The 13,305-nt window shown below is 46.2% G+C and overlaps 1 protein-coding gene across 4 annotated transcripts in view; it reads right to left on the reverse strand.

Moving 5' to 3' along the window:
- EFCC1 (EF-hand and coiled-coil domain containing 1) overlaps positions 1 to 12,302 on the reverse strand; it is a 38,929-nt gene extending 26,627 nt beyond the window's left edge. Inside the window, exons 1-2 of one of the 4 annotated variants that reach the window (XR_012582259.1) lie at positions 11,409 to 12,297; positions 9,715 to 10,121 (exon numbers count right to left, since the gene is read on the reverse strand). Coding sequence is in view for 3 of the 4 variants with exons in the window: in XM_074550162.1 (XP_074406263.1) it covers positions 9,715 to 10,121; positions 11,409 to 12,044 (1,043 nt within the window). In the remaining variant the exon portion in view is untranslated. Of the gene's footprint in view, positions 1 to 9,714; positions 10,122 to 11,408 lie in introns of all 4 variants that reach the window. The other 3 variants (XM_074550162.1, XM_074550163.1, XM_074550164.1) reach the window with 3 other exon arrangements.
- Between the last annotated feature and the right edge of the window lie 1,003 nt (positions 12,303 to 13,305).

A 13,305-nucleotide genomic window follows, 5' to 3' on the forward strand; every position in this document is an offset into this window, starting at 1 on the left:
CAATGAATGCTGCCTTTCCAGCATTAATAATTTTCTGCTCTAAAACCAACAACATTTGATACAGAGGTAATTTGGATTATAAGCAAGCACTGGAAATTAAGCAGAGCCATGTACATTCATTAATGGAAACACAGACCTTTCAAACTAAGGACCAGCTTCTCTCCCAACTTTTCCTTGTAACAGTTTGAATATTTTTCTTTCTTTTTTTGTTTGGTTAGATTAGAAATCCGAGGAAAAAATATTTTGCAACTAAGGAAACTGCCTCTTCAACATGAAACCAAAGTGAAGTAGTCAAGCAAGGTGCACCCTATCTAGGAGAAAACACTTGTTTGATGCAAGATATTGCTGCTTGCAGAAGCAGGGCCTTAACTGGTAAGGCTGGAGAACTGCAATTTAAGCATAAATGACTTTGAATACTTCAGAACAAGTGCCAAGCCTTAGGGATTGACAGTTCCTCAATTTTATAAACAGTACAGGTCTAAACTCTAAGGATCTTAGATCCTTAATGATGGGGTTTTGATGTGAAATCAAAGCTTAGATCATTCACATCCTGCACAGTATTTACTTCAAAAGCTTTATACTTATTTAATTTTCAAGTTTCCTATTTTTAAATGCATTTGAAGCATCCTTTGGACACTGTAAATCATGATGAACAAAACCCCCCAAATCAAAGAGAGCAAAGCAGGTAGGAACAAGGGGAGAGGGAGGAAAGCAGCACAGTGTAAGATTGCCAGGACAGGAATAAACCTGGTGTATAATTCTGCTGTAGAGAGATTAATCACAGCTTTTCTGAGAGATCCCAACCCCTGGCTACACTGAAAGGTCTTTTGTTCCAAGTCAGTGCATTTACCCAGGAACATCCTGCCAGTGGTGGGAATATTTCACAGCTGGAAAGTTTCTGAAAAACCTGTCACATCCCAGTCAGGGCTCCAGAAGCACAGACACAGTTTTACTGACAAAATAAATAGACAACATCCTTATTCTTGGTTTTCTTGTTCTTTTTTCCCTGCTGAAGGAATTGTCCCTGGGGAGCAGCACTGGAAGTTAAGCAGACCCATGTACATTCATTAATGGAAACACAGACCTATCAGACTGAGGACAAGCTTCTCTCACAACTTTTGCTTATAACAGTTTGAATATTTTCTTTTTTTTTTTTTTAATTTAGCTGAGTTAGAAATCTGAGGAAAAAGTATTTTGCAGCTAAGGAAATTCTCTCTTCAACATGAAACCAAAGTGAGGTATTTAATTTTATTTCTTCTTTGTATCTTAAAGTGGTACTTTGAAATTTGATTTATTAATGTCATTCAGATAGTGACAGGGGTGCTCACGGGTGACAACAGTGGTGCCCCACAAGACACAGGCGTACCCTGGTTGGAAATGCCACTCTTGCCTGTTTGCTGGCACAGAAATAGGTGGCAAACCCTCCTCCTCTGCAGTTTTCACAAGCATTGGCTTTGCTCTGACTGCTCCTATTTCTGCCTTTGTGCCAAGCAGTGCTGCTTAGGTCTAGCAGCTCCAGCAGAGTGAAAATGCGGCACTCAGAGCTTGGCTTAAACCTCCAAAGCTGTGCTTTAATCTTGGCTGAGCTGAGCCTGCGCAGCCCCAGGTGCTTTGGGGCTGGGTGAGCTCCAAGGACAGGGATGGAGTCAGGACAGGGAGTGAAAGCAGAGCAGGTGTGCAGGGAGCACCAGATCTGTCAGTGCTGCGACTGATGGGACACCATGAACCCTCCCTGAAACGTTCTGCACAGAACAAAGCACAGGCCCTGGTTTTGATTCTGGAGATTTATTGAAAGGTTTGGGGTCCTTCCACTGAAATGTGACTCCCAACACTCTGCTCCTGCAAGGGGTGATGGCTGCTGTGGTGGCAATTAGCACTCCAGGCTCAGGCAGCCTTCAGGGAACAGTTTTCTCCTCAAACAAGGAGGGACTGCAACCCACAGTCAGTCACAGAAGCCTCAGCCTCTCCATGTTTTGGTGCTTTGGAATGGGATTTGGAGAACTGTTTACCCAGCATGTGAATTGTTTTTAATTAATGGCCAATCACAGCCAGCTGTGTTGGACCCTGAGTCTGTCATGCGTTTTATTATTCACTCTTTTCCAGCTTTCTGTCTGTATCCTTTCTCTTTCTTTAGTATAGTTTTAGTATATAACATAACATAACATAACATAACATAACATAACATAACATAACATAACATAACATAACATATAATATATCAACCTTCTAAAAACCTCAAGTCATTCTCATCTCTCACCTCATCCTGGGGACCCCCCAACAACCCCACAACACTAATGCTCAAAGATTACATTTGGCATTTATTGGGCAACCATTTCTTTTTTTATGAAGTACATTCCTCTGTGGAATGGTACAGAGAACACAGGCAAATCCTGGATTACAGATATCTGCAATATAATATATATATATAATGCTTGAGCTTCAGCCCATGCTTTATGTTTTCAATGTCTGACATTGAGCTTTATCTTTGTGATCCCTGAAGACCACACATACCTATTCATTTTTATCAGAATTTGCCAAATTTTCAGATGGGTATTCTAAAAAGCTATAAAAATGTATAAAAATTCCTTTTTTCAGAGACCATGAATGGTCTCTGAGCTAAAGCCAGTCTCTTGATGCATTTTAAACTTTCAGGCTGCTTGACTTGAGCACACAGATCAGGTTTCACATCTGGAATTGTGAAAATAGCATAGAATTAGAGAGTGGTTTGGGTTGGAAGGAACCTTAATCTTCAGATCTTTAGGTGGTCTTAAAGATTCCCTGCCAGAGGGGAGGAGGAATTAGGTAGACCTGGATATCTCTTTTCTGTAATAAAGGACTGAAGCAGATACATTGACCAGCTCCTTCTCCCCACCACAACCTCAGTCTTTGAATTTCCAGTCTGGGATTATCTCAGGACACGAATCTGTAAGATCCATTTAACCCAAGTTTTACTTATAACGCAGGACATCCTTTTCTATCTTTTTTTTTCTGGTTTGTTTTTTTTTTTTTTTTCACTTTCCTTGGGATGTGACTGCAGTTTTCTCTAGGTTTTTTCATGGGCTGCAGTTCTGAATAGCTGAGGTTCAGATTCTCAGGCAGGTCCAGGGAAACGTGCTGAGTCCCACAGAGAGGATAACCTCAGCCAGGCATGAGAGAGGCAAATATCAGACTGGATTTTAATCATGCTGCTAAGCAGGCAGATGAGACACTGACAAAGTTGAAAGGACACCCAGGAGGATGAAGGGCAGGGGACAGCACAGCAAACATGGGCAGTGATTGAGCAGGAGTCCCAAACAGAACAAATATTTGCAGGGCTGCTGAGTAACTGCTTTGTGTCACTGGAGTGCAGGAGCTGCCTGCCCTGTATTTCCTCACATCAGTGACATTTATTAGCTCAGCCCCAGCCTCCTGAGAGTCCAGGCAGGTTTAAATGCTGCTTGACAGGCCACCCCTGGGTGCCTCTGCTCCTGGCAGTGTGCTGAGGAACCCGAGGGGATTTACAGGGGGGCTGGGGGCTGGTTAGGATCCAGGACATGGCTGGTGCTGGTTCTTGCTGTAACCCCAAACCAGTGACTCTGGACTGGGAGCTCTGCTTTCTGAGGGTCACAGCCTCTCATGGGGACTCCAGGGGTTGGGTTTGAAAGGGGTAGGGGGGGAAGGTTTTTCTTTAAAGTGATGATTGTGTGTGAAATCAGTCCTTTTTTTGGGAGGGGATAGGACAAGATGGATAATCTGTTGATCACCCAGAAAGTTGGTGCTGTGAGCGGAGCACTGGGGGGACTGGACAAAGTCGGGGTGGCAGATGAAGGAGGGATGTGCACACCTGTCACCAAACTCTGCCTGAACTTCCAGGCACTAACTCAGGGAAGAAAAGCTGCAGAAACCCTGACTGCTCATTCCCTTGGCAAAAACGAATCCCTCTGGTGTGGGAGGGGTGAGCACGATGCAAATCACGCACAGAAGGGTGGGCGGGGGAGGCAGCTGTGCAAGGCAGCTGGGGACAGGTGACGGAACCAGCTGGGCTGTGGCTCTGTCCCTGTGCTGCAGCAGGGCTGGCAGGGCACTGCCACCCCTCCATCCCCAGAAAGGGATGAGCTGGGGGACAGCTCCAGCTCCAGCAGGGCCAGCACACAGAGCCAGGAGGGGATGTCGCAGACATCTTTTGTGAAAAATCCTTTCCTTAGGATTTTTTTTTTTTCCTCAGAAGCTGAGAAGCCTCAGGAACAAAATGTAAGCAATGGTTATCTGCTGCTGTGGAATGCAATAGGTGCATCTGTGATTGGTCTCATGGGGTTGTTTCTAATTAATGGCCAATCACAGTCAGCTGGCTTGGACAGAGAGTCTGACACAGAGCCTTTGTTATCTTTCTTTTTCTATTCTTAGCCAGCCTTCTGGTGAAATCCTTTCTTCTATTCTTTTAGTATAGTTTTAATATAATATATATCATAAAATAATAAATCAGCCTTCTGAAACATGGAGTCAGATCCTCATCTCTTCCCTCATCCTCGTACCCCTGTGAACGCTGTCACAAGGGGACAGGCGGGTGTCCCTGTGTGTGGCACTGCCACTGAGCCGCCACCCATTCACTGCCACACAGAAACACGGCCAGGCAGATAAAAGGAGGATTTAGGGAGAAGCCAGGGAAAGCCTCCCCAGAATAAACACTGCAAACAAGAACCCAGCATGGAAAAAGGCAGGGAAGTGGCTGCACTTCCAGTGTTGCGGCACACTGGGGGTAGATGTTGCAGCCCCTTCGGGATAAGTCAACTTGCAATTATGTGATTGGATTTGAAGTCAAGGCTTTGCTATTATTATTATGGAAAGCTTTGAAAGACTCTTGCATTTGAAATAAAAGTAGCCCTTCCACAGAAAGAGATGTTGTACATTTTCTACACTACCAAATTAATCTATTTAAATTGCTCTGCACAGTTCGCCCTTCTATAAATAACAATAACTTCCATTATCCCCTTTTGTGAAATCAAAATGCTGCTTTAAAGTGTCCCCAATGAGAGTAATCTGGTTTGCTTACTTAGCTCATGATTCTTTGATGACAAGTAGTCTAAGCTTTGTGTGATGGGAATATATTCACCTGCTACAGCTCACTTCTTCCAAACCTTGAAGCTCTGTGGTTTTTGGCAGACTTCTCTGAAATACAAAACTTCTTACACTCTTCAGCAGAAAACAATATCAGCTCCAGGCAAAGTTAGAAAATAAAATGACATCAGTTCGTCCAGAAGAATCTGAGTGTTTTCACAGATGAGGCTCTGCAAATTTAACATTTCATTTCACTCTCTGAGCTCAGTTCCTGAGTGCCATCAGTCCCTGCTCCCTGCTCCTGTCCAAGGATTTCTTTCTCACCTGCACATCTGTCCAGCACATGCACACCCCAGCCTCCTCTCAAATTTGGTGCCACCTGGAACAAATTGCCAAGATGTCCCTCACCTGCCAACAGCAAAGAGCTGGTATTGATGACAATAGTCAATCAAAAATTGTCCTAATTTTCTTTACTGTCTATTTTTTTAACTAGAAGAACAGTTCTAGGCTGCCTAAATAGAAACCATTATCATTCTGACTGGAAATAACCTACTATAGACACCTTTTATTGTGTATGAATGTTTCCTTCCTATGGGAATTAAAAAAACATTCCTTCCTTTTTTTCCCCCTACACTTAATTGAGCTGATCCTGTATGGAATATTTCCCTATTTCTCTCCTGTTCTTGGATTATTGATTTGGACTTGTTTGGTCCGTCTTGTTATATTTTACAGAGTGAATGATAACCTGAGAAATTATTGAAAAGATCAGGGCACTGCCTCCTGAAAGAGAACAAAAACTGAACTGCTTTCAGTATAAAATAACCTAAAGCACAACTTTTTAGAAAAATTGACACTGATGAAATAAATAAATACAGAAAATTATACTAGAGGCCTCAGTCATCATATTTACAGGAAAATATGAGAGGCGGAAACAAACTTCTCTGCATTCCATGCCAAAAGGATTCCTACTCATTAACACATAGAAATGCTGATGGATAATTAAGTAATTTGGGAGACAGACCATGCATATGGGAAGCATTTTTGGTATTTTATGACCTCTTTCACTGACCTATGTAATTACTGTGCTGCTGACTAATGCAGCAACATAAACCATCTGTCAACATCTATATTATGAAGTTTATTTAAATTCTAAATGACCTTTCCTTTTATTCCTTACACTGGGATGAAAACCATGTTTGTTAAATCATTTTATTCCCGCCAGTGCTCCTAAAGAGAAAAAAGAATATGGACACTTTATTAGGTAATCAATTTCTAAGCCACCTCCAATCTAGTATAGAAAACAAAGCCAACTCATATTTGGCAAGAACAATTCATGTCAAACCAATCCAATTTCCTTTTCTGACAGGGCAAATGGCTCAATGAGTGAAAGAAGCAGCAGATGTGATATTTTTACTGCAGTAATATTTTAATGTGTGGTATTTTTAGAAATAATGCTTAGAAATAATGAGATTTTCTTAGAATACATGGATGGTGTCACCTTGTTCTGCAGCAGAACTTAGTGGGGGACAAAAAGGGTGTTCAGGGAATAGTGGTTAATGATTTGTTCTCTGGGAATAACTCCCTGGGCACTGCATAAAAATGGGACTTGCCTGACTTCCTAAACTCTCCTGTCATCAGGCACTGGCAATGAAACCCTTTTGATACAATACCCATAGTAAGTATACAATTTCTTGTGATGTCTTTTTCCTCTGAAATGAACTGAACTCAAGCTCTTCAGGAAGGAATTTATTGAGATCTACCTTTAAAGTTGAGCTGACTCACTAATTTGACAGGGATTTGAAAAGTAAAGCTGAAAGATAGTCCAGACAGAAACCTGAGACATTCATCAGAGTAGGAAGATCAGGATGGGCACCTGAAGAAAAGAATTTGGCCAACCAGGCTGGTTTAGGAAGGCAGTGATGTGACAGGGGCAGTTCAAACCCTGGCACAGGAACCTGTGCACTCAGAAAAAGTTCATGTTTAAGTCATACAGATTGCACGAATATGAATCTGGAATATGAAATCAAGAATAGGTGATTATAATTACACACTCCAGTTTAGGACAACATTTAATCACTTGCAGGTACTTAAACACTTTCTTGACTAAATACAAACTGTTGTTTCCTGCATTAGGGATTATAACTTAAGGTCACGGTTGGGATTTCAGATCTAAGTGATTGCAAGTAGGTCTCAGATGAAGGTCTAGAAGAGGGATTTAGATGCTAAAAGAGCTTTTAAAATCTGAACCTAAAAGAAGAAAGCATTTCCTTGATCAATATGAATCTATAAACAGGAGCAGTGTGTAAAGCTCATAGATTGGACTCATTCTTGAATATGATCCTCTCTGGAAGAAATTGGACTTCAGCTGGAGGAAACCTGTGGCTCAGCAAGCCAGAGATATCTGCAATTGTCAGTGCCTTCTGCAGAACACCCAAATGCCCCCCATTCCTCTCCAGCCCTACCCTGCAGCATTAGCTCTTGCCAAATCCAGACCCTGCTCACAAACTCTGTGTGGCAGCTGGCAGGAGAGAAAACTGCTCACTGGAAAGGTGACTGAAACACAGGCAGACTTTAACAGTACAGGTAACAGCAACTGAAACACAACCTGACTTAACCAACAGGACAAGTGACACTTGCCAAGTGACAGACAGAACCCTGTGGATTCCCAGCTGTCCCTCCCTCTCCACGCCTCAGCCAACCCATCTCTTCCCCTCACCAAGCACTCCCAGCAGCTCACCCGAGCCACACCCATGGATGTGGGCTCCTGCACGTCAGGAGAAGGTGATTCTCTCGAGCAGGAGGCGTTTGGGCTGCCTGAGCACCAGTGTGAGCGAGCAGAGGGAGTGGGACAAGCTGGGACAGCCAAGGCTGTGTGGGGCAGAGCTGCTGCTGAACCCTTTCCCCAGCCTAACACACAGCTCTGCAATGCTTATTCACCACCTCTGTGCCACTCTGGGAACACGTGGAGTGATGGGATTCCATGGGTTATGGAATATGAGCCCAGGCATGCAAGTCCCAATTATCATGATGCACCTCTAAGTTAAACTGTTTACACCGAGAGATGTTTCACTGGATGGGGAGGTGCAGGTGCTTTGCGGCCAACAGAGAATCTCAAAGGGTGGAAGCTGGCCTGGGCCTTTGCTAGGTGTGCTACAGGGCTAAAAAAGGGGTGTAGTTCCCAAATGGTCAGTTCAGCACCATTCCTGAGCTTGACACTCACTTTAAATTAGCATGCAATTTAAAAATAAGTATTGCAAATGAAGGTTATCTTACAAGGAACATATAATTTACATTTCTAAACTCACAGTCTTTGTTTTGATGTAACCCGTGAAGTTCCTGCTCTGCAAGGCCAGTGGACATTGTTTATTGCCTTTCATCTGTATCAAGGTGATCTTTTTTATCCTTCATTGTACTTTGGAAAAGCAATTCCACAGGACAAGAACCCATCTTAAATCTTTGGTGCTCATGCCAAGGAGAAGGTGAGAGCCCTGACAAGCTGTGAGATTCCTTTTAGCACCAGGAGTTGTGTCATTCATCCAGAGACCCCTGACAGTCACCTTGAACATTACGTGCCCTCGCAGTGGTTTTTTAATCCTATAGATGTTTAAAGAAATGTTTCTATTTTCTTTGATCTTCTGCAACCATGCCTGTATTACCATACACAATGCTGACAGAAAGACACTGGGTAAAATGGTTATTTTTAGAATTTCCTCACTTCATAAAACACTACAATAGCTAGGATGCCACAAATAACTCACGATGAATTCTTCTTATAAGCAAACAGAGGAAGTGTGAGTTTAGGAAGAGCAAGGACTTCAGAAGATGCAATTTATTAAAATACTAGATTTAGTAGTGTAAGCAAAAATATGTCTAGAAATCCTGGTTTTGCTTTGGGTCAGTGAAAATATAAACTAGATTTTATTCCATAGATCAGTCTGAAACTTGGGCAGAAATGACTAACACTTAATACCCACCAGTGAGTCCAAGTTTGGTCTGAGATACAAAAGTAACAAAAGCAGTGGACCATTAAATTTGTGACCAACTTTCTGACTTCTGGAAGGATTTGTTTATGCTATTACAAAAGTGGGGTTCAGTTGGCTGGTGTTTTTTGTTTGAGACTCCCACTCTGTTATTTTGTGGGTTTAGGAACATTTCAGCTTCTCTCCTCTATTACCTGTTCTCTCAGTGGAGAAGCAATAAAGTCACAGCAAGTTTCAAACCACTGGCCAGAAGTTGTCCTGGTGTGCTTTTCCCCAGTTCCTAGAACAGGCTGAAGAGCTTTTATACAGAATGGAGAGTCAGCCATCTGATTACAGCTGGCTTGGGATGGCACCTAAGGACCAGGAAAGGCAGCGAGAAAAGTAAGTGTGTTGGAAATGGTTTCTGAAGGACTGTCAGCAGTTTGTGTTGGGGCTTTCCTGAAGCATTACCATGCTTGTTGTGTGTCTGAGGAGTAACTTCAGCTCTCTGTAGATCCGCACCATGACTTTGGCCTGGAAGACTCCCAGATCTCCTAAAGACCCCCATAAGGAAAATGGATGAGCAGCTTCTAATTTCCCTCTGGCCAGATTTTACAAGGTGTTTTGGAGACGTCTAATAAGCCTCCACCAGAGATTCTCCAACTCACTTGTGCCCCAACACTGTGATTTTATAGGCACTTTTTGTCAGACTCCAACCTACCTGTAGTGCTGCAGTTGTGATTCCAGCTGCTGGATGTGTATTTGCAGATGTGGCACCTCCTTAGCTCTCGCTTCCAGCTCCTTCACTTTGCCAAGACTGTTGAGGACAGCGTGTCTGGCCTCTTCCAACTTCCTCCTCATCTCTGCCTGCTCCCTCTTCAGGTTACGGTTGCAATCTTCCAGGCTGACCAGAGCTTCCTGAGAGCTCTTCAGCTCCTTCTCCAGCTCCTGACTGAACCTGATGGCTTCTTCAATCTGCCCATCCCTGGAGCTCCGCATGAGCTCCATTTCCTCCAGGACATTTTGGAGGCACCTGTTCTGGGAGTGCTTCTGTGTTAATGGTCTCTTCCTCCCTATGAAGCAGGGACCTTCTCCTGTATGGCTGGCATGGCTCTTCCGCAGTCCCACCTGTAATGACCAGGAGCACAAAGCAGGGAGAAATTGATGGGTTTTAATGAAGACTGAAAGTGGCTGGATTCTGCTTTGTTGGTTTGGTTTTTTTCAATCACATAGAGCTGATCAGCAACTAAAGCTACTTGACCTTTGCCAAATACAGAGACAAGGAAACAATCTCTGGAAAGTAATTTTTAATATCTAGCTATGCATTTAATTTTCAATCTACACACTTATCATGTTATTGCACAAGTTTCTGTGTAGCTTTCGTGTCATTACTATGGTCTATACTCAGGAGTGAGGCAGTCTGCTGAAAAAGATATTTCCAATGAAGTTGTGTTCAGAGGAAGAGAGCAGGGAGAAGCTGGGGGCTCTGGAGCTCTCCTCTTTGTCATTTTCATTCTTCCTGGGACTACTGGGACTGATGACTTCGTGTTTGCTGCTGATTTCCTTTCCCTTTTTTAGATGAAAATGGTAAAAGTGTCTCTGACCTGCCTTGCTGGACATTGTGAAGACAACAGTCATCTACTGCAAGTGGAAGTGTCACAGGTGGAGCAGAGTTCTGGGAGTGCTGTGTTAGTATAAAATCACACCTGGTGAGACCTGCCAGAACAATGGGTCCCTGCTGCCCTTCCCTGCTCTGCCTGTTCCAAGCTATTTCATGCCAGAGGAATTTAACTGCTGTTAAGCATGTATGTGTGTCACTCGAGCCAGTCCACCAGAACCAGCAGAATCCAGCCCTGGAATTAATGGGGCTGTGCAGAGAAGCCCCACACTATTCATCAGGCTGCCTGCAGCACTGGCTCAAACTCTGAACGCTCGTGACCACACTCTGAGGAAAACATCCTTCTAGTATTTCTTATAGGCACTTCCGACAGAGACACTGCTTCTGCTTGTGCAGGTGGGAATGCAAAAGTTCTTTCTCACTTCAGGAAAACGCCAGTAGGATGTGCTGATACCATACACCCAGCATATGGTATCAGCACATCCTGACTGCTCGTGCAATAGAAGAAGCAGCAGTCTTGTACGCGTGGGTTTGTTAAGCTGAACTCCGCTACACTTTTAACAAGAGTGCTCCTCACAGCTATATTTAATGGTACACCGGTGCCATACATTTCTCCTTAAGGCCTCCCTGTAAGTGAACTTTGCTAAAAAGGTAATGCCGAGGACGAAGGAGCAGCTTCGGTCTCAGTGCGGCAGCGGAGGGGTTATAAACACTGACTCTCCCAGCATCTCTCCTGAAGCACTCGGGGCAGCCGCGCCGCCCCCGGGAGGCCGGTGCGGAGGCCGGCCCGGACTCACCTGCAGCGCCAGGCACCGCGCATCGCTGCTCTGCAGGGCGGCGCGCATGTCCTCCACCAGCTCCCGCAGGCTGCCGTTCTCCTCCTCCAGCCTGGCGATGCGGTCCTCGGCCTGCTCCAGCGCCGCGATCTCCTCGCAGCACTCTCGGGAGCAGGGCCCCGGCGGCCGCCGCTCGGCGCTGCCCGCGGCTCCGCGCCCGGCGGGGTCGGTGCGGCGGCGGCGGCGGGGGCTGCGCAGGCGGATCTGGGTCTCGATGTGCTCGCTCTCCCGGCCCAGCGGCAGCCGCGGCCCCGCGCGGGTGCTGAAGTGGCCGCAGAGCCGCGCGTGGAACTGGCGGAAGGTGAGCTCGGCCGACAGCCCGTCCCACAGCCCCGCGCACTCCTCGGGCTCCGCCGCCTCCTCCAGCCCCAGCACCTGGCACAGCGTGCGGAAGTCCTCGCCGGGGATGCGGCCCGAACCGTCGCAGTCCAAGTGGTGGAAAATCTCCTGCAGGTACTGGTCCAGGCCGGTGGCCAGCACGACGATCTCGTTCTCTACGCCGCGGTCCAGCCCGTAGTGGTAGGCGAGGGCGCTGACCAGCCACTGCGTGCGCCGGGCCGGCCGCCCGTAGGGGTCCCAGCCCTCAGGCGGCTCCATCACGCCCGCCCGGCCCGCGGCGCTGCCCGAGCATCCTGAGCTCCAGCCTGGCCGAGCGCTCGGCCCCGGCCCGCGGCGGGGCGGGACGGGCGGGGCGGGGCCGCCGACGCTCCAGCGCCGCTCGCCGAGCGCCCGGCTCGCCCCGCAGCGGAGCCGCGTCCGCCTTTGACCTGCACGAACAGGGATTCCGGCAAAGCGGCCGGGTGCTATCCTTCCCCGTTTATCTGCCAAGCCTGCGCCCCAAGAGTGTTTCTCATTTCTTAACTCATTTCTCCCTTCCGGTTTCTCTTTAACACAAGCAACACAATAGCATCGCACAATCCGCTTTGACAAGTCAGGCTTGTGAACCGAGTTAGTGCTTCCACTAAATTAAAACCCCAATGTGCGTGAAAGCCGACCTTCTGTTCGCTCAGACCTGCTCACCTCTGTAGATGAGGTGACTTTATGATCTTGCTGGGTGGGTTTTAAGAGGTCTGGGATAGAGGTGAGTAACTGTTAAACTCGTTCACACGAGCTGCCCAAAGCAGTGACTTTAGTCTGTCTCTGGCTGGGGGGTAGGACCGGCGTTGTTGAATGCAAGCGGCAGCACCAGTAGAGCTCCTCCAGCAGCAGGGACATGCCACGAGCCAGGCGGGGACCGTGGCACCAGCCGTGCCCAAGGGCTGAACAGGGTGGCAAAGTGAGGTGCTGCTAACAGGCTGCATTAAGAGCCCAGGTAAGGCGTGGTGAGCAGCTACAAGTTTGGGAGCCATGCAAGGAGTCCTGCCAAGAGCAAATTGTTCTAATGTTCTCTCTAGGATAAAAAAGAGCAAACCAACCCGGCTGATAGGTGAGGAAAGAGAATTCAAGTTCACTTAAAGCGCTGCTCAGTTCAGGGTTGCCTTTTGTTTGACTGAGCTGATGCTAAGAACTATTTTCTCACATATGGTGGCGTTTCTCTGCAAACAGGCTTTGATGAGAAATTTCTGACCGCATTTGCTTTTGCTCTTTAAGATAAGTCACGAACATGAGTAGCTTTGTTGAGGAATGGAGAATTGTTTGTAGCTCAGGAGGAACCTTACATTTTAGCACAGGAAGAAGGTAAGGCACAGGTTTAAAGGCTTTCTCCTCCTGGAGTGACACACTTTCAGAGGAGTCTGTGAGGAGAAGTCCCCTCAGCCACTGCCAGGGCTGTGTGCCTCCTCTGCAGGCTCAGTATTCTGGGAGTTCCACGAGCCTCAGCTGCCAGTGAATATTCTTCTGAATATTTCTTGTTGTGCAG

Source organism: Zonotrichia albicollis, chromosome 12 (genome assembly GCF_047830755.1).
Source record: "Zonotrichia albicollis isolate bZonAlb1 chromosome 12, bZonAlb1.hap1, whole genome shotgun sequence".
NCBI classification, from domain to species: Eukaryota; Metazoa; Chordata; class Aves; order Passeriformes; family Passerellidae; genus Zonotrichia; species Zonotrichia albicollis.